At 41.5% G+C, this 19,785-nt stretch overlaps 1 protein-coding gene across 11 annotated transcripts in view; it reads right to left on the reverse strand.

Moving 5' to 3' along the window:
* The window catches only part of LOC113021481 (NACHT, LRR and PYD domains-containing protein 3-like), a 46,041-nt gene that overhangs the window by 24,850 nt on the left and 1,406 nt on the right, over positions 1–19,785 (reverse strand). For 7 of the 11 annotated variants that reach the window (XM_026166211.1, XM_026166213.1, XM_026166215.1 and 4 more), the window contains exons 2-4: positions 16,363–16,498; positions 7,259–7,408; positions 7,039–7,152 (exon numbers count right to left, since the gene is read on the reverse strand). In XM_026166211.1, coding sequence (XP_026021996.1) covers positions 7,039–7,152; positions 7,259–7,408; positions 16,363–16,472 — 374 coding nt within the window. In that variant the 5' untranslated portion in view covers positions 16,473–16,498. Of the gene's footprint in view, positions 1–7,038; positions 7,153–7,258; positions 7,409–7,520; positions 7,547–16,362; positions 16,499–19,245; positions 19,265–19,785 lie in introns of those variants that run through there. The other 4 variants (XM_026166212.1, XM_026166220.1, XM_026166214.1 and 1 more) reach the window with 4 other exon arrangements.

Consider the following 19,785-nt stretch of genomic DNA (forward strand, 5'->3'; position numbering starts at 1 on the left):
ATTGAGATCACGATTTTCTCACGATTTTCTTTTCCAGTATAAATATTTATTGCACTTATTAACTGCACATCAACTTTGTAACAGTTGAGACTGAAAATAAAAACAATAAATAAACATAAAAACAACAAATGTCTCACGTTTTGTTGTTGCAGCAAAATGTTGTACTGCTTGAAATTCCGTCTCCACCGTTGCTCGACGCTGCGTGTACAGAGCAGGTAGTGCAACGATAGAAAAATAGTTGGCACTGTGTAGCGTTTGTCTAGGGTGTTGATCATTTTCCTAAATCCCTCGTTTTGCACAGTGTTGATGGGAGCCATATCTTTGGTCAGGTGATAAGTGATAGCCTCCGTGATGTCTTTGTGCCTGCGGGAGTTCGACGGGTAAAGGGAAGCGCTGTATAAGGTTCCTGTTATTGATGTTTGGGTGGTTGACCGGGACAGATTTTCTCCAGTCACTTTCTCGTCATCCCTGACGTGCTCTCCGTTGTTTTTTTCCTGCTAATTTTAGCATCACACGGCACAGCTTCTGTATCACGTGGTATAAGGCTCCGCCCTTGTCATTTGTTGAGCAGGAAGAGTGAGCGCTTGTTTTCATGCAGAGTACGTCCCGGATCAAAATGCGGTACAATCATCGTCTTTTTTTTCTTTTTTTTAAAAATTGATGTTATTTGGAAATGAGATCGCACATAAGTATGAATTGAGATCGCGATTTTCTAACGATTAATCGTGCAGCTCTAACACCGGGTCTCTGTGTCTTTTAAACCCAAAACACCCTGCCCCAAAAACTGGTCCACCCCACAAATCGGGTCCCCGACACAAACAGAGTAACATAGTGTACGCTGTTAAGTGCAGGAGGATTGCCAGGATTTATACATCGGGGAAACCAAACAACCTCTGGCTACAACACAGAAGAGCCACCTCGTCAGGCCAGGACTCTGCAGTCTGTTTACACCTACAGGCCAGTGGACACTCTTTCAATGATGAGGATGTAACATCCTGGACAGGGAGGAACGCTGGTTTGAGGGCGGAGTCAAGGAGGCCATTTACGTGAAAAGGGAAAGACCATCTCTGAAAAGAGGAGGGGGCCTAAGGGTCCATCTGTCACCATCTTACAATGCTGTGATTGCAGCCATTCCCCACCTCTCTGTGAATGGGACTCATGGCCATTGATCAGTGATTGTTGATCAATGGTCATGAGAATTTTCCAGATGAACAGAATTAACTTTTGGAGAAAGTTCAATCAGCATTTCAGATATAAGAGGGTATTTTAACACCAACATCAGTCCTTCTACTTAAGTATGTTTGCCTCTTTGTTTACGCCTAAATTAACTTTACTGTTAACGAGTTTTCATGTTTTTATAATCCACCAGTGTGCTCATGCTTTTTTAAGTGAAAAGAGATTTTTAATGATCAAATATAATTATTTTTGTTATTTGTGGATTTTAAATGTCCTTGACAGAGACAGATGATAATCATTATTCTGCACTGTGGTCTCAGGTTTGGTCGAGGTAGCACAAAGAATGGCTGGCTATGTTGAACTTCCTCCTGGGATCTACACTAAGAAGTGAGTCCAACATTAGCAGGGTCTCTTCCCTTTATCTGGATTCACTTTAGCATTCACAGTCACGTGAAGCTTGTTATTAACTCGATAAGTCAACCCAGGGTTTCAGTTGAGCGTTCACATGAAACACGTGGTGTTGGCAGCATCTGATCAATCATATTCATGGAGACGTGTATCAGCAACAGAGCAGCTGAGTTTGCAGGAGGAAGTCAAACTAAACCACAGGAACAATATGAGGAGATTACACACATAATAAAATACTAGCAGTAACACAGCTGCTGCAGACAAATCAGTCGTGTGATCGTGTGTGAGAGGAGACGGACAGTAAAGGAGTTTGCTATTAAAAGCTCTGTATGAATGTGGGAGCATTTGAAGGGCTTTAAAAAGGCCAATATAAAATAAAAGGCAGCAAAACTGCTGACTGTGAAAGTCACCAGACTTATCAGAGCTCTATGATTAAGACCTGTAAGAACACCTATTTGTACTTGTTGGCATTATATCAAATACACACGTATATTAAGCCTTTGTTTGAACTCTGGTTGAATTTGTTACTTTCAGACTGTGAAACATCACAGAGGCTGCAGCTGCAGATCTTTTATTCACCTGGAAATTTACTTTAAATGTTAGATGGAAAATTAACCAAAGTAAGAACAATAATCCATAAACCTTCATAAAGACAAACATCTCCCCAGCTGCTGAAGTGTCACTGAAGGGAAAAACTATTTGTCCTCCTCCATCCAGCAAACACAACGTTTCTTGGAAGAGCTCCGCACCAGCCTATAATTTTTTACTCATAACCTCCTTTTTTATGACACCTTTCTGTTGATTCCTGACGTTTGTATATATTTTATAACAATGACGAAACCTAAAGCTTCAAAAGCCCGTGAAAAGACTGAGAAAATTGGAGAAGATGAAGGTGAGCCAGCGAGTGTGGCTAACGAGCACGTGCTAGCTGAGGAGCCAAGTGCAATTAGCCCCGTGACTTCCCAAGTAGCTAACCCGACGTCGGCCGACATAATGACTGCAATTGCTAGATTGGAGACTTCGGTTGATAGCAAATTAACTGCTATTTCAACCACGATGAACGCTGTGGAGACCACTCTTTCCACGTTAACTGGGAGGATACATGATATTGAGGAAGCTGTAAATGGGCATGACGAGAGGATTGCCGTTTTAGAGGCGCTCTACGACTCACTCCAGAAAGGATACGATTTACATCACAAAAAATTGGATGACCTCGAGTCGCGGTCAAGACGACAGAATATCAGGATCCTTGGAGTTGCGGAGGGGACAGAGAAAGGAAACCCACTGGACTTTGCTTCTGAGCTAATTCCTAAGCTCCTGGGGAGTGAGAACTTCACGGGCAGGGTTGTGGTGGATAGAGCACACCGTGCCCTGGGCCCCAAGCCAGCTGACGGGGACCGGCCTCGTCCTTTAATTGTAAGGCTGCACTACTATCAAACCCGCGAGCGTATCCTGAGGCTGGCAGCACAAAAAGCTGCGCTGCAGTACGACGGGGCGAAAGTTTTCATCTTTCCAGATCTGACCGCGGAGGTGCTGGCACGGCGCAAGAAGTTTGAAGAAATCCGCAAACGGTGCAGGGCGGCCAATCTACGCTACGGCTTTAGTCATCCGGCTCGATTTCGGGTGACGCTGGACGGGGTCACACAGACTTTTGATAAGCCGGAGGCAGCCAAAAGATTCCTGGACCAGAAACTGGCCGTGGGTACAAATGAGTAGGGCTTTTTAACACAACGGTTTACTTCCTCAGGTATATGTTTTTTCTGCATAAGCCTTATTTTTGCTGTTCTTATGGGCGTGTTGATGTGGGCTCATACAGCTTAGGTCAGTATTATTGCTGTTATTACTTCCTACAATATGGACAGTATAAGCCCTCAGGGTCTTTGTTTACTCTTTGATTTGCTGTATGGGAGCCTAGTAAAGCTCACACATATATGGTTTATACGGCTTTTGTTTTTCATTTATCTGAATTTTCTCTTTTTCTTTTATAAAGTGTCTTATAAATCTCCCTTTGCTGGTGTGGGGTTGCGGGATGGGTAAGGGGTAGGATTGTAGCTACTACTATGTTCCTATTGGATATGTTGGGTGGAGAAGGGCTTCAATTGGGGAGGCCCCTCATTTTTGGTGGGACTGTTCTTAGTGTTTTATGTTTGGATGTTTTTGTTCTATGGTGGTACAGAGTGTATAACTACTGGTTAGCTAGTCAAATTAGGATAAGTAACATTTATGTTAAACACATTCAATAAGACTACACTGAGGTTGGTCAGTTGGAATGTGAAAGGCCTGGGTAATCCTGTAAAAAGGGCTAAAGTTCTTGCACACCTTTAACTATTGCAACCTGACATAATTTTTTTACAGGAGACGCATGCTAAGCGCAAAGTTCAATCTGTGCTCCGTGCTAATTGGTTGGGTCAGGCATACAATGCTAATTTTGGAGCTAAAGCAAGAGGGGTTGCAATTTTGTCCAGGAAGAATATTCCTTTCTGTCAAAGCACAGTTACTGTGGGTCCAGGGGGAAGGTACCTAATTCTTACAGGTCTCTTGAACTCCTTACCCGTCACTTTTGTAAACGTATACGGTCCTAACTTTGATTGCCCTGAGTTTTTTCAAAACATTTTTTGAATTGGGTGATAAGCCTCATAGGTTACTTACAAGATTACTTAGAAAAACACAAGCATCACAAACGATACTATCAATCAACAACAAACATGGGCGGACCACTAGAAACCCCCAAGAAATAAACAAGTGTTTTGAAGATTTTTATCATGATCTTTATAGCTCTAAGAGTTCTGCGAGTCAGTCATTAATTGAGGACTTTCTGGAAAAGTGTGATCTCCCAAAATTAGACGATGAGGCAGTTGCAGATTTGGAGGCGGACTTCACATTAGATGAGATTAAGACAGCTATTCAACAGATGTCAAATAATAAGGCCCCTGGGCCAGATGGTTTTGGAGCAGAGTTTTATAAAGCTTACTCCTCATTGCTAGCCCCTCTGATTTTGCGTATGTTTAACTATTCAAAATTGTCTGGCTCTTTGCGAAGTTCATTATATCATGGTGTAATTTCATTGATTCTTAAAAAAGATCGCGATCCTATGTCTGTCTCGTCCTATCGGCCTATATCTCTCCTTTCTGTTGAGACCAAGATATTAACAAAAGTGTTATCAAACCGCCTTAAAGATCATATTGCTAAACTTATCCATCCGGATCAAACAGGGTTTATCCCTAACCGCTACATTTATTTTAATTTGCGTAGATTATTTAATCTCATATATAGTCCTGCTAGGTGTTCAGATGATTCTGTGGTAATAGCTTTGGATGCTGAAAAAGCTTTTGATCAGGTCGAGTGGCCGTATATGTTTACTGTATTATCCAAATTTGGATTTGGTGATTCTTTTATCAATTGGATTAGAATTTTGTGCAAAGGACCTATGGCCTCGGTAAGGACTAATAATGATGTATCAGACCATTTTCGATTGCACAGGGGCACGCGACAGGGAGATCCCATTTCTCCTTTTATTTTTGCCCTGGCCCTAGAACCTTTAGCAGCTCGTATACGGCTAAGTTCTGATATACTACTGATTATACATCAGGGTGTTCCTCATAAGTTCTCTGCTTATGTTGATGATGTAGTCTTATTCATATCAAAAGACCTCGATCAGTCCACTATTGCAGCTTATTAACGAATTTGGCTCTCTCTCAGGGTATAAGATAAATTGGACGAAAAGTGAACTTATGCCTCTGTCGGATGGGGTGGACATGGCTTATCTGCATAATACTCCATTTAGAATAGCGCTAGATAAGATTGAATGTCTCGGTATCACAGTCACACGTAAGGTGTCACAACTTTAAAGCAAAATTGGGATAGAAAAGTTAATCAATTGGAGAAGAATATTGAGTTTTGGATCACATTGCCAATTTCCATGGTGGGGCGGATTAATGCCATCAAAATGGTAGTTTTGCCCAGATTTTTGTACATCTTTCAGTCAATCCCAGTGTGCATTCCCCAGTCATATTTTAAAAAGCTGGAATCTATTGTATCCTCCTTTGTGTGCTCGGGTAAGGTTCCTAGAATTTCCAAAAAACATCTTGTTAAACATAAGACTTGTGGTGGCCTTGGACTCCCAAATTTTAGATTATATTATATGGCAGCACACTTAAATATTTTTTCATTTTGGCGAAGGTGCACTCCAGGTGCTGATTTGGAAGGACAACCTTCATGGTTGATGATGGAACACCTGTCTTGTAGACAAACTTGTCTTCCAGCCCTGCTTAATAGCCCGATAAAAGTGAAGAATACACTATATGGCAGAAATCCTGTGATTCAAAATTCAATTAAGGTCTGGAACCAACTATTGGGCACAGTAAAGGCTCCTAAAATGTATGTGGATGCTCCAATATGTAACAATCATGCCTTCAGGCCTGGGCTGGAGGACATCACGTTTGTGACATGGCAGGGAAGAGGGATCTCATGGGATCTCATCAAACCATCTATTCCACAATACAATTTGATTCCTCGAAACTCAGTGCTTGACAACTTCGTGTCAGTTGAGCCCTACACTAGAGGTGCTGTGTCTCGCTTTTTCAGGGCCTTACTGGATATATACAGTCCTTCATCTGATACTTTTAGGGAGCAGTGGCAGGAAGAACTGGGGGTGGATGTTACTGATGATCTCTGGCAAGAGTGCATTAAGAATATATATTGTAGTTCTATAAATGCTAGACATAGTCTGATCCAATTTAAGGTTGTGTATAGGTTGCATTTTTCTCCCACTAAAGTGGAAAAAATATATAAGAACGTTTCAGCCCTCTGTGTTAAGTGTTCAAGTGGTCGAGGAACTTTATCTCACCTTTTCTTTCAATGCCAAAAACTACAGCTTTTTTTGGAATCATTTGTTTGATTTTCTGACCAAAGCCATTGGCAGGAACGTCCCATGTTCCCCTTTGCAGCATTGTTCGGGGTGTCTGAACCGGGATGGGCAAGGGACAAGACAGAGACGCAGGTTGTGTCAATGACTACACTTGTGGCTAGAAAGCTGGAAGTCTGATAAACCTCCTACCTTCGAAATGTGGTTGAGAGAATTTGGAAATGTACTCCATCTGGAGAAAATCAGGTTTACCTTGTCTAACCGAGAGAGTGTTTTATAAGATTTGGCAACCAGTCATTAGCCTGATGGATAAACTTAAGTGAAATATACTCTGTCTTAACATTCATGTATGCTGTATTACCACCTTGTTGACTTGCCGTCCACCTTCTATTGTGTTATTTTGAAGGTGATTGTTGTATACTGCTCAATTATAAAATCAATAAAAATATATTGAAAACTAAATAAATAAATAACACCATCTGAGCCCAAAAAAAAAAAAGAAATGTGTGTGAAAAAGAGCTGAGCTGATATTAAACATGAGGATTTATTCAAAAATACAGAGTCAGGAACAACATCTAGACACACATTACCTCTCAGCAGCAGAAGAACATCCTTTAAAGTTTACAGGAATATCCTTCGACTCGTTGCTCTTTAGAGACACACAGCTGGGTTCAGGTCCAGGAGATTCTGGCCTCTTATTGATCCTAAAAGAAAAACAATAAATGTAACAGCTTCATGAGACAGAAAGGAAAAACTGGAAATATTAAATTAAAGACATGATGAACAATCTCATAAAAATAATGTACTCACTCTTTGTCACATAACAGTCTTTTGTTAAAGTTTACACGGATATCCTTCGACATGTTGCTCTTTAAGGAAACACAGCTGGGTTCAGGTCCAGGTTCTGGATTAGTTTCAGGGTTATGTCCAGCTGAGCCTGGTACGCCCCACAGCTCTGGGCTTTAAAACAACACACACAGAGGTATGAGTGTGAATAATGATGGAGCAGTGATGTGAGTGCTGAGCTGTGACATGGAGAAGAGTCATGGACAGTTAGAGATGGTCATCTCAACTCTGAGCTTTGGTCTGGCTCTCATGTTCCCCACACAGAGTGCTTTTAGAGGGAGGCACTCCCTCCTCTCTGTCCTCACACTGATCCATGCTGCTGAAAACATCCAGATGAACAGAATCAACTTTTTGGGGAGTTACTGCATGATTGAGCATCAAGACACTTTTTAGTATTTTACTAATTTCTGAAGCATTTTACCAACTTTGTTCAAATTGAGATTTTGAGTTTGACTGTTGCTGCAACACCAGGATGTTACTACAGAATACACTTTATATTGTGTTCAATTGGATGTTAGTCCAGTGGTCTTAAACTGACACACCTGCACCTGGATTCATTCTGACCAGATTTTAGCCCAACAGTGTTTCATACTTCATACATCAGACACAAACTCTGCAGCTGTCATTGTGTGCAGTGTGTGTGCAGCAGGACACCATGTCCTATGAGTGTTATACTACAATAAACAGAGCCTGACCGCGGGCATACAGAGGGCAAAAACCCACTTATGCTCTAAAGATGAAGTTCTGTTTCTCTTCAAATGACCCTCAGAGGTCATTAAACACATCACAGATTACCTCAAGAACAACAGGCTGAAGAACATAAAAACAAACGCAGAGTTTCTGTCTGATGGTTTGAACATGAAACAGGAATTATTGAACAAAAACGGACAGTTTACTAACTCTGCGGAATTTATGATCTAGCATCAGCACATTCACCTACAATACACGAATGAATATCACCAGTTAAACTGAAAAAGGAAAATAACCTGCATACAAATCCGACAGCAGACTATAGCGAACGAGCAGAGAAATGCATTTTATAGATGAAATGTTGGCAGCGACTTCTGAAAAGCAACTCTTAGGCCACCCCTGTCTCACTGTCAGCAGGTAATGAACATCCACAGACTGGAAGACCGTTTCCATCACTAAAAAAAGGATCCATAACTCGAAATTTCGAGTTATTTTCTCGTAATTTCGACTTATTAGCAGTCAAAAGGGTTACTGACGCCCATTCCTACGAGCATCAGTAACTCGTAGGAATTGCAACATGGCGCCTGTGTTCGGCTTGGCCGCTGTTGCTGCTCCGTGTTTTTGCCGACTGCTTCAGTATATTATTTTTTATCTTCTCATCTCATCTGTGATATATCATGAAGGTCTAATTGCTACTCGGATCTACAGTTCACATACATTGTTGAGTATCAAAATATGTGTGGAAAAAACTTTTGACAGCTGGCAGAGCTACCACCAGGCTTTCCCTCCGCCGTTTGTCTGCCCTCCTCCCTCTCCCGACTACCGGTACCTGTTCTTAGCTCCAAATAATAACCCAGGAGCAAAAACAAGGTTAAGGAGATCGTCTAGAAGGGGCTGTAGGTCTGGTGTCCAGGCTAAAAGGAAACGCGCCCGACAGAGGGGATTTCTTCCGCTCCATGGTAGAGAACGTCTCCGGTATTTGGTACCGGTTCCCCTCCAGGACGCGGATAAGGCCGATCGGTTACCACCTAGCCGGCTTTTCATCACGGGCGAACAGAACGATTACCTGGATCGGCGTCTTGTCTGGAGATGCGGGATGTTTTCACTTTGGCCTATCATTCTACAAGACCATAGTTCCACAGTTAGGGGTACCGGGAGACTACATCCTCTTTCCAGGTGTCTGCTGTCAATTCCCCGTCAATCAGCTGTTGATGACGTCAGCCTGTCACCTCCGCTTCAGATCGCTCTCCTGAACGCTCGTTCCATAGCCAACAAATCATTTGTACTGAATGACTTTTTTAGCAGTAATAGTCTGGACTTCATGTTTCTCACAGAATCTTGGCAGCGGGAGAATGAATTCATCCACCTTAATGAGCTCTGCCCGGTCGGCTGTCGCTTCATTGGGACTCCGCGTTTGGACCGTCGTGGTGGTGGTCTGGTCGCTGTTCACCGAAACAATTTCACTTGCAGGACTATGGACTCTGAGTTTTTCCCTTCCTTTGAGTCACAACTTCTTAAGGTTGGTTCTTCAGATATATTTTATTGTGTTTTAATTTACCGCCCTCCCGGCCTCGCTGGTGTTTTCATTAAAGATTTTACGGACTTTTTATCTTCCATTATTAAACTGGAGAAAGTCTTAATGATTGGGGATTTCAACCTCCACGTGGATGATCTTAGCTGTAGCATGGGCTCTGACTTTTTATCTATTACAGACTCTTTTAGTTTCATTCAGCATGTCTCTGGACCCACCGATGTTAAAGGCCACACCTTGGACCTTGTGTTTTCTCTTGGCTTAGACATAACTAATGTCTGTGTTAAAGACGTACAAGTGAGTGACCATTCCTGTGTTACTTTTAGTCTTCCCTCTGTACGCACCACCTTCTAATCTCATGTTCCATAAGCGGTTCATAAATCAGGATGTTGCTTTGAAGTTTTCTAATTTGTTGGACCCTCATGCGATCAATGGCTGTACTGATGCTGATGTTGCTACACAGTGTTTTAATAATCACTGCTTGGAGATTTTAAATTCAGTGTCACCTATGAAATCTGTGATTGCTGCCTCAAATAGAGCTTATCCATGGATAAATGATGACATAAGGAAGGTCAAAAGAATCTGTAGGAAAGTAGAACGCCTTTGGAAATCAACCAAACTCGAAGTTCACAGGCTCCACCTTAGGGAACTTTGGGTTTCCTTACATGAAACCATAAAAACAGCCAGATCAGGATATTTTTCTCAGTTAATATCATCAAGCAAGAGAAATTCCAAGGTACTGTTTGACTCCATAAACTCTATTGTTTCCCCCGTGGTCCACCCAGTACCAGTGACCTCCATATCTGAGAGTGATGAGTTTCTGAATTTCTTTCTGGATAAAGTTAATAATGTCTGTATGAGCATTGGCTCTTCAATACCATCTGTTTGTGTCTCTGGGCCACCTCCCCCTCATTTACTGTCAGTGTTTAACCCAATGACCATACATGACCTTTCACTCCTGCTGGATAAAATGAAAATTACCACTTGTGCAAATGACATTCTACCTGCTGGGCTGTTTAAAAATGCTCTCTCTGCCATTGGCCGCTCTATTGTAGAGCTATGCAATGCCTCTCTTTTAACAGGTGTGGTCCCTACGTTCTGTAAGCATGCTGTGGTTGAGCAGATATTAAAAAAAGAGCAGTTTGGATCCAACTCAGCTTAAGAATTATAGGCCTATCTCTAAGCTTCCATTATTATCAAAATTCTGGAAAAAGTAGTTGCAGATCAGCTTACCACTTTTTTAGAAAAACATGAAATTTATGACAAATTTCAGTCAGGTTTCCGTAAAAGTCACTCAACAGAAACCGCATTACTTAAAGTCTCTAGTGACATTATGATGTCAGCTGACTCCGGAGCATCCTCAGTCATGGTTTTGTTGGTCTGCCTTTGACACCATTGACCATCCTGATTAACAGGCTCCGTGACGTAGTCTGTGTGTCTGGTCTGGCTTTGAAGTAGTTTCAGTCACACCTCTCCAACATATCTTTTAGTGTTTTTGCGAATCGGTTTATGTCACATTCTAAAGATCTGACATGTGGGGTACCGCAGGGTTCAGTTCTGGGTCCTATTCTATTTCTTTTGTGCATGTTACCTCTAGGACTTATAATTAGGCAGTACCCTGAGGTGTCTTATCACTTCTATGCTGATGATATTCAGCTCTATTGCTCTTTTAAGCCGATGGAAGTCCATAAACTGTCCTCTTTAATTAAATGTTTAGCTTCCATTGAACAGAGGCTTGGTGACAACTACTTACAGTTGAACTCTGAGAAGTCAGAAACATTAATTATTGCCCCCGACAACCAGATATCTCTAATCAAACAGCATCTTGGTTCTCTTGGCTCATCTGTTCAGCTGAGCCTCAGGTACCTCGGTGTGATCTTTGGTTCTGCCATGTCCCTACAACAACACGCTCACAGTTAATTAGGAGCTGCCTTTTTCAGCTAAGAAACATCTCCAAACTGCGAACTTTGCTGTCTAAATCTGAGTTAGAAATGGTTATTCATGCTTTAATTTCTTCTCGCTTAGATTATTGTAACAGCCTTTTTCTGTGTTTGAGCAAAAGGAATCTTGAGCCTCTTCAGTTAGTCCAGAATGCTGCTGCTGCAAGGCTTTTAACTAAGACACCAAAAAGAGAGCACGTTACACCAGTGTTACGCTCATTACACTGGCTTCCAGTACACTTCAGAATTCATTTTAAAATCTTGGTACTGACTTTTAAAGCTTTGACTTGTGATGCCCCTGCTTACATTTCTGATCTTTTAGAGCCCCACGCTCCCTCTCGCAGCCTGAGATCTTCTCATCAAAGGCTGTTGGTAGTCCCACGAACTCGTTTTAAGACCAGAGGAGACAGATGTTTAGAGCGGTGGCCCCCAGGCTGTGGAGTGCTCTCCCTCCATCTTTACTTTGACTTGACTGTATTTATTCTTTTAAAAAGCAGCTTAAGACTCATTTATTTAGATTAGCTTTTAATTAGATTTGTGCTGTGTCTTTGATTATTTTATGTATTTCTGTTTTATATTACTGTGAAGCACTTTGTGGTTTTATCCTGTGAAAAGTGCTGTATAAATAAATGGATTTGATGTTATTATTAACTTGGAATTTTGAGAAAACTAACTGTTAATCAGTAATGTACGTGAATGACGTAATTTCCTTGTTACCCGGAAGCTGAAGCCCTCAGCTACAAATGCTACAGCTAAAGATACCAGAATTACAGCCAGTCATAAATGCACAAATTGCAGATAATTTTCCGTGTGGCTTCAGAGATGATGAAATCATTCTGTTATTAGCTGAATCACATGGCGTTAATATCAGCAAACGTACTCTCGAAAGTGCAGATTTGTTGCGATCCGGTTTTGAGTGCGCATTCTACGTAGATTACTGATTGGCAGAACTAACTCGAAATTTCGAGCTACTTTTCTCAAAATTTCGAGTTACAAGTCGAAATTTCGAGAATGGATCCTTTTTTGTGGCGGAAACGAGCTTCCATAACAGACTGATGGAGGCAGGAGAAGCTGCCTACAGTCATCAGTCAGTGGATCCACAGTAACATCGACTCTGAGCTGCTGATCATCAACTAACTGTTTCTGTCTCATTCCCAGACTCTGATCTCACATAAAACGAAGCAGATTTATGCTGAAACTAAGCTGCACACAGCTGATGTTAGCCAGGAAAATAGTACCGACTGCTAACATTACCTTAACATGGAGACGATCAACTGCGCCACAACATTCACGAAAGCCAAAGTAAAAGCAACGGAAGGAGACGATCAGAGAGGCGTTTGAGGGACGTTCAGAGTCAGGAACCTCAGAAACGGATCAGGCTGGAGTTTAATTCTGTTTTCATCTTTAGAAACATCTGGAAATAGTTATAAAAAATGCTGCGTAATAAAGAAAAATAGTGTAGATTAGTTTGAGTTGTGTTTAGCTGAGCTGTGTCTGTAATCAAATCTAAACTGAAGAGTTCATTTTGTGGAGGAGCAGCAAGACTTTCAGTGTTACTCTCAGAGAAAGCCTCCCAAATGTCTGTTGTCTTACTAGTGGAATTATCTGGAAAATGAACCAATTCTTATAAGCTGCTTTTCTATATGAGCAGTCAAAGCATTTTATACAGCGTGCTTCATTCACACAAGCACTTCTTTTTCTAACAATGCCACTATGATGGATGCATCGGAGAGCAAGTCGGGGTTCCATATCTTGCCCAAGGATACCGTGGCTGACTGGAGCAGCCAGGGATCAAACCTCCAACCTTCCAGTTAGTAATTCTACCTGCTGAGCTACAGTCTGTACTTCCTGAACAACACACCCTCCGTTTGTTTCTCCTCCTTTTTTGACCACAAAAATAATTCTAAAACTTTTCGTTATAAATACAAAAATGTTCTGTTCAAATGGCTTTTAATGAGCCTTATAAATGAAACAGTTTAAAAACATCGAACTACTAAATCAAGGGTAGCCTGAATTTACAGTCACACTGAACACAGCAAGTGTCCCTGCTCTCAGATACAAAATCTGCCTTTAAAAGTTAAGAGTAATGAAATCAGCAGTTCTGATTCTATAATTTGTAGTCTCACACACCACTTTTGCATTTTTGTTGTTTTGATTTACATACATTGATATTCTGCTGTAAACAAATGATGAGAACATTTTCTAAAACCTTTGAGTGTCCATCAGGATCCTGTAGAAACAGCTTCCAGCTCAAACATCAATATTCTGAATTCTGTTTAGAAAGAAAAAGATTTCTAGAAAATTCTCTAAAGAATTCATCATCGGTTTTGTTTTCTACTATTTTTTTGAAATGTCCCTCTAGCACAGATTTCTTTAGTCACATGTCTTTCTGTGTCTTCCATACAAACATTAAACATGCAAACACTCAACACAGCAACACTGAAAGCATTTGAGTGTAACTTTCATTCAAATTAAACTTTATACACAATTACAATAATGGAAAAAATTACCAAATATTAAAACACTACAACCACTGAAGAAACAAATAAAACCAATCACAATCAACATCAAAATATGATAATAGAAACATAGAAGAGACATATCATTCAATTCATATACGTTCATGTGATCTCTACATTCAAAAAACCCAATAACCTTGAATCCTTCATTTAAATTACATTTAAATTCCAGCTGGCAGCTGTTGGAGTCAAATTGTTAAATGTTGTCATTGTGTTACTTAAATGTGTAAGTCTTAGTTCAAGCAGCAGGATCAAAGACATTCCTTTGTTTCCTCCGCAACCAGTCTGCTGGTGGGGGACATCCCCAATGTGAATCATAGTTCACATTTTATTATGGGGACATCCTATCTGAAGGTTCTGTTTTCTTGGTTAATAAGCTTCCTGCTTTTATTACCCTTTTGGTGAGCAGGAGGTCACACAAACGCACCTCCAAACACACACACACACACACATTCAAGCACATGCATATACACACACATACATAAGGAGGTCTGGTTTCCCTGCCAGTTTTCAAGGAGGGTTAAGGATGGTTTCTCCACCGAAAGGAGGTTTTTCCTCCTCTGCTGAGGGCGTTGAGTGTTTGGTTTCTCCACCAATATGTAAGGAGGATAGAGCTCTCATTGGTGCCTATTTTGTGTGTGAACGAGATGAAATACATTGCAAAGTATTCAGTGGGCAGCACGTAGTATGTAGATCATTGAAGGAAGAAAGTGAGTTTGTGCACAAAGCAGATGGAACAGTGAGTGTGAATATGTCTGACGTCACTGTGTTTGTGAGACACAGAGAGGTGTGAAAGACAAAGTCAAACATCCAAACTCAGCCTGCAGTTCTGTTCTGTGATTCTACATTTGACTATCCATTGAGTTTAGTGTGTACGTCTGCTTTGTTCAGATGCATTTAGATACATCACCTCCACTCTCCTGTATTTCCTTCTCTACCATTGCCTCCTAACTAGGGATGGGTACCCGTATCCGGTGACATAATGGCACCGGTTCTGACATAAACGGTAGTAACCAGACCAAAAAGCAGCGCACATTTCAGTGCTTTTTTTCCTGAGATGTCATACACTTTGGATTCTAGCCAATCATTTTACGTTTCCGAGGATAGTAGGCGGGTCCAGGTACGTACGTTCTTTTAGAGCAGAGCTACAGATTGAAAATGCCCAAGGCGAAGCGGTCAAAAGTCTGGCTGTACTTCACAGCAAAAGATGCAAACTCAGCAGCAACAAGTGCTTCAAGCTGATACTGTGATGCTGTCAAAGGAGGTAACACCTCAAATCTGATGAAACAGGGTGGCTGTAGCTCAGGAGGTAGAGCTGGTCACCTACTGATCGGACGGTTGATGGTTCGATCCCAGGCTCCTCCAGTCTGCGTGTCAAATATCCTTGGGCAAGATACTAATCCCAACTGGCTCATTCTGATATTTTCCTTTAAAATTTGATGGTATAATTCATCTGAGTTTACACTTTATCTGCATAAATACAGAAAAACAGACCCAAACACCAGAAACCATCAGCAGAGAAAATCAGAGTTTTTCTCTGCTCTCTTTGCCACAGCCCATCCCAGCAGCAGCTGAAGCAGCTGACTGTCACAACACTGAATAACACTCTTTGGAGGAATTTCAGAGGTCAGTAAAGCTCCAGTTTCAACATCAGTTAATTAATCATAGTTCATCACAAATGTTAACCTGGCTGGCACACATGTTATTGTTAGCCATTTAAATATTAGCAGTTAGCTGAGGCCACAAGAAGAAGAGGCCCTAGAAGAACAATGGATGATAAGATGAGATTTTCAAGACTAGGCAGAGACGTGTTTTCCTTTACTGTCTCTTACAGAGGAGGGAGCAGATACCAGACGAGGTCACGGAGGTACGGGGAGGATTCGCAGCAGACAGCAAGACTGCCACGTCCATGCGAGAGAGCCATGGCTACGATAATCTCTGTTTTTGTCTCACTATATAATGTTGTACAGCCCATGTGAGGGTTATCCTCTCTGTGGACCAGATGCTTGATTTCACACAGAGGTCCACCAACTGAATTTGATCAGTTATGGAACGATTTACCTCGACAGGCTCCTTCACTCGCTGCTTTTAAACCTCCTTTAAAACACACTTTTACTCCCTGACCTTTGACCCAGTGTGACATGTTGACTCACTACCTCAGACAGCTTAAAAATAGTCTTTTTGTTTTTTGGTGCTGCCTAAAAGAACCGTAAAATATCTGCCCTATATACAGTTATGTTCATATATTTTTGTACTACATCAGGAAACTCAAAAACATAGTTTGTAATATTTTAATCCTTATTTTTAAAACTGTTTTTGTCATTTTTCTTCTCCATTGCATCAAAAATCATTATTTGCACTGAATAAATGAGTCAGCAGCTCTCTTACATTGTTGCTGCAGGTTCATTACTGAAGTCTGGAGGTTTATCATTGGACCAGTCACTCCTCACAGACACACAGCTGGATGCTGCAGATCCTGCTCCATCCTCTTCCTCCATCTTCTTGATGTCAGGGTGGAGTTAGTCTGAGAGGCAAACACACACACTCAGAGGTGCTGTTGTACTGGAAGCATCACACTGACGGGTTTCTAAAGTTCTCATTGATCATTTCATGGAGTTTCTGTGGTAAACACTGTCCTGTGACGTATGTGTTATGGTGAGGGTCATGAGGGCTAACCAGCCCCACTCCTTACTCCTCATGTTTCAGCCTGAAGCACAATAACAGCCTAAACCTAACCAGGAGGCTGTAACCTCAAAGGGACTTCATGGTTAGAAATAAAGGTTCAATGAAATGAAGCAGATCATAAAAACATGAGTTCCAACTTTAAAAGAAGCATCCACACGATGACGGCACAGCAGAGGAGCACTTTCTCTAACACACTGATTCAGTTCCACTGACACAAGGACACACATAGGAAGACACACACACACAAGCCTTTATAAGAAACAACACAATCATCTGCGCTTGACTTGTCAATCCAAGTCCTTAGCCCATGAGCCCGCGGTATCACACCACAGATATTCCCTTACTTTGAAAAAATAAAGCCAGTTTTCAGAACAGACCAGGGCCCTGTTTCAAGAAGCCGGTTTAGTGCAAACTCTGAGTAAGTATACCCTGAGTTAACGAAAACTCTGGGTTTTCGGTTTCACAAAGCGAGTTTAGATTAATTCTGAGTGAGTTACTATGACGACACACTCCGTGAAGCTAACCTGCCCCCTAGCAGGTTTACTTCAACTAACCCTGACCTTCTCCGCCTCTTTGTCAGAAACCTGACTGTAGGAAGTGTCAGACATGGCGTGCCCCTTCCTTGAAGAGCCAGTAGATCGTGAAGCCCAAATTCTCCGCAGAGCTCTCCGCCGGGAGAGAGTGATTAGAGCGCGTTCGGACATTTTATCATTTCCTGATGATTTCCTGTGTGAACGTTACCGTTTTTCAGCACAATCTATAATTTATTTGAATAACATCCTCAGGCCTAATATTGCTCATGTGACACATCGTGGACATCCTCTCAGTTCTGTACATATTATTTGTATTGCACTTCGGTTTTTTGCAAACGGGAGCTTTCTGTATAATATTGGTGACGCTGAGCACGTTTCCAAGGCTACCGTCTGTCGGGCAGTCAGGAATGTTACAGTTGCACTGAAACGTCTCCTGTACTCGTTTGTGGTGTTCCCCGGTCATAGACCCACAAGATTTATCAAAGAGGGATTCCACAAAATTGCAGGTATCAGGATGAACAGAACTTAATTCATGATGTGGTGATACTTGAACTACTACTTAAATTTTACATTTATTCTCAGGGTTCCCAGGCGTGATTGGCTGTATAGATGGCACTCACATTCCAATCATTGCTCCTTCAGTAAATGAAGGAGACTATGTGAACAGGAAGTCTTTCCACAGCATTAATGTGCAGGTACATAGCTCCCTGTAGCATTTCAAACTAACAAATTATTTCATTATAGTAATGGATGCTAATTTGTGTTCTCTGCACTGTGAAGATCATATGTGATGCTGCCAACATTATCACAAATGTGGAAGCCAACTGCTCAGCCTCTGTGAGTGGTGGTGGTGGAGGACCCCCACCTGTTTTTCGGGCCTCTGCTTTTTTTTCTGTTGGCTATAACGGGCCACATTTGAGCATACAGAGTAAGCAAATATGTACTTGTAATGTGCTCAGATAATTTCAATACGTGCTTACAGAGGGGAAATTAATGTAGCCTCTAACTGCAATTGATTTACATGGGACAAACAGACCAAGCACTATGGCTCATAATACAATTACACCTTACCTGTTTGGACTATATTTTTATATTTCATTTTTACTTGCTGCCAGGAACGTTTGGGGCCTGTTGGGTTGCACCTGCGCTCAAATCACAGCACAAAATAAAATGTATGAAATAAAAAATAAAATAAAATAACGTGTTAAATGGGTGGAAATCCCTCGATCAATGTTTAAATTAACACTCACGCATTGACTCTGTCGGCTATGTTTTGCCATGCATGCTCACTTTCTTTTGCAGCTGAGCCTGTGTTACTTTTTTTCCGCAAAATTTGCATGTTATCGGCATATGCTGCCATCAGAATTTCGGCCTCAAGCGCTGTAAGATGCATTGACCGCGCCTTCTTTCCCTCCGTCTCCATGGTGACTCGCTTAATCTGTGCTCCACTAATCAGGGCTTTATGTATCCTCGTGCGCGCGTTTAACTTGGGGTTAAAGCAACTCCGCGTTGACTGAACTACTTGTTATCAGCCTTTCTGAAACCGAATATTCCGAGTTGGACAGTTCGGTGTTACTCAACCCTGAGTATCGTTTTTCACTCTGAGTTTTCTAAACCGGCTTCCTGAAATAGGGCCCCGGGGTCCGTTCTTCGTACCTCGCTAAGTAAGTTAGCTGGATTTGATTGCTGACGATTTCGCGTGATCTTGGGTCGTTCGGTTCCCCGAAGCTCATCCGGGACTTGCTGCCATAGCAACAGAGCCGTAAGCAGGTCCCGAGCAGGTTTACTTTATGTAAACAGGATTAGATCGCGGCCACTCAGGTATGTCCGCTTCATGTATACGAAAGCAACAGCGATATTTTACCACTGTTTCACCATAAATAAATAACATCAATGTAACTAAAGATAATGCAGCACCTGATCCTGTTATTGATGTCACACAGATACATACAGGTCATTTCCTAAAAAAGGGAAATGTACTATTAACATTCTATTACATGTATGTGATTATTACAGATGTAATTCATATTTCAGAGTAGTAATTGTAAATTACTTCATGTAATCAAGATGAGAGACCACGGCTATAAAAGCGAAGGTGGATTTGGGAAGCCTGTCGCAGCCATGTCCTGTCCGTATACGCGAGCAGCCCATTGCGGAAGGTGCAAGATTGATAAGGAGAGTCCTCAGAATTCAGCGTATATTGCGGGACAGACAGGATCCTTTAGCTCAGCGCGACAGTGTGCTCATAGAGAGATATCGATTTTCCCGTGAGGGTATTATTTACGTAACCAACTTGTTGACGAGGGGGTGCAGGACCACCACCTGTCTTTTTTTGCTCTGCCCTTTTCTTGGTTGCTGTTATAAACAAACAAACAGATTATTTCAGGGTCTCTTTCCAAGAGACTAAAAGCAATATAAGTGATAAATATTACCATTCTGTAGAATATTCTTATATTTCACTTTTACTTGTTCCCATGTTCTAGTGGGTCCTGTTGTGGCTCTAATGTGAAAGAGGATATAATATAACATATTATAATATAATGTAATATAATATTGGATAATATAGTGTGATATGATAAATCTACCCTACCGC

This window comes from Astatotilapia calliptera, chromosome 4, assembly GCF_900246225.1.
Source record: "Astatotilapia calliptera chromosome 4, fAstCal1.2, whole genome shotgun sequence".
Lineage (NCBI taxonomy): Eukaryota > Metazoa > Chordata > Actinopteri > Cichliformes > Cichlidae > Astatotilapia > Astatotilapia calliptera.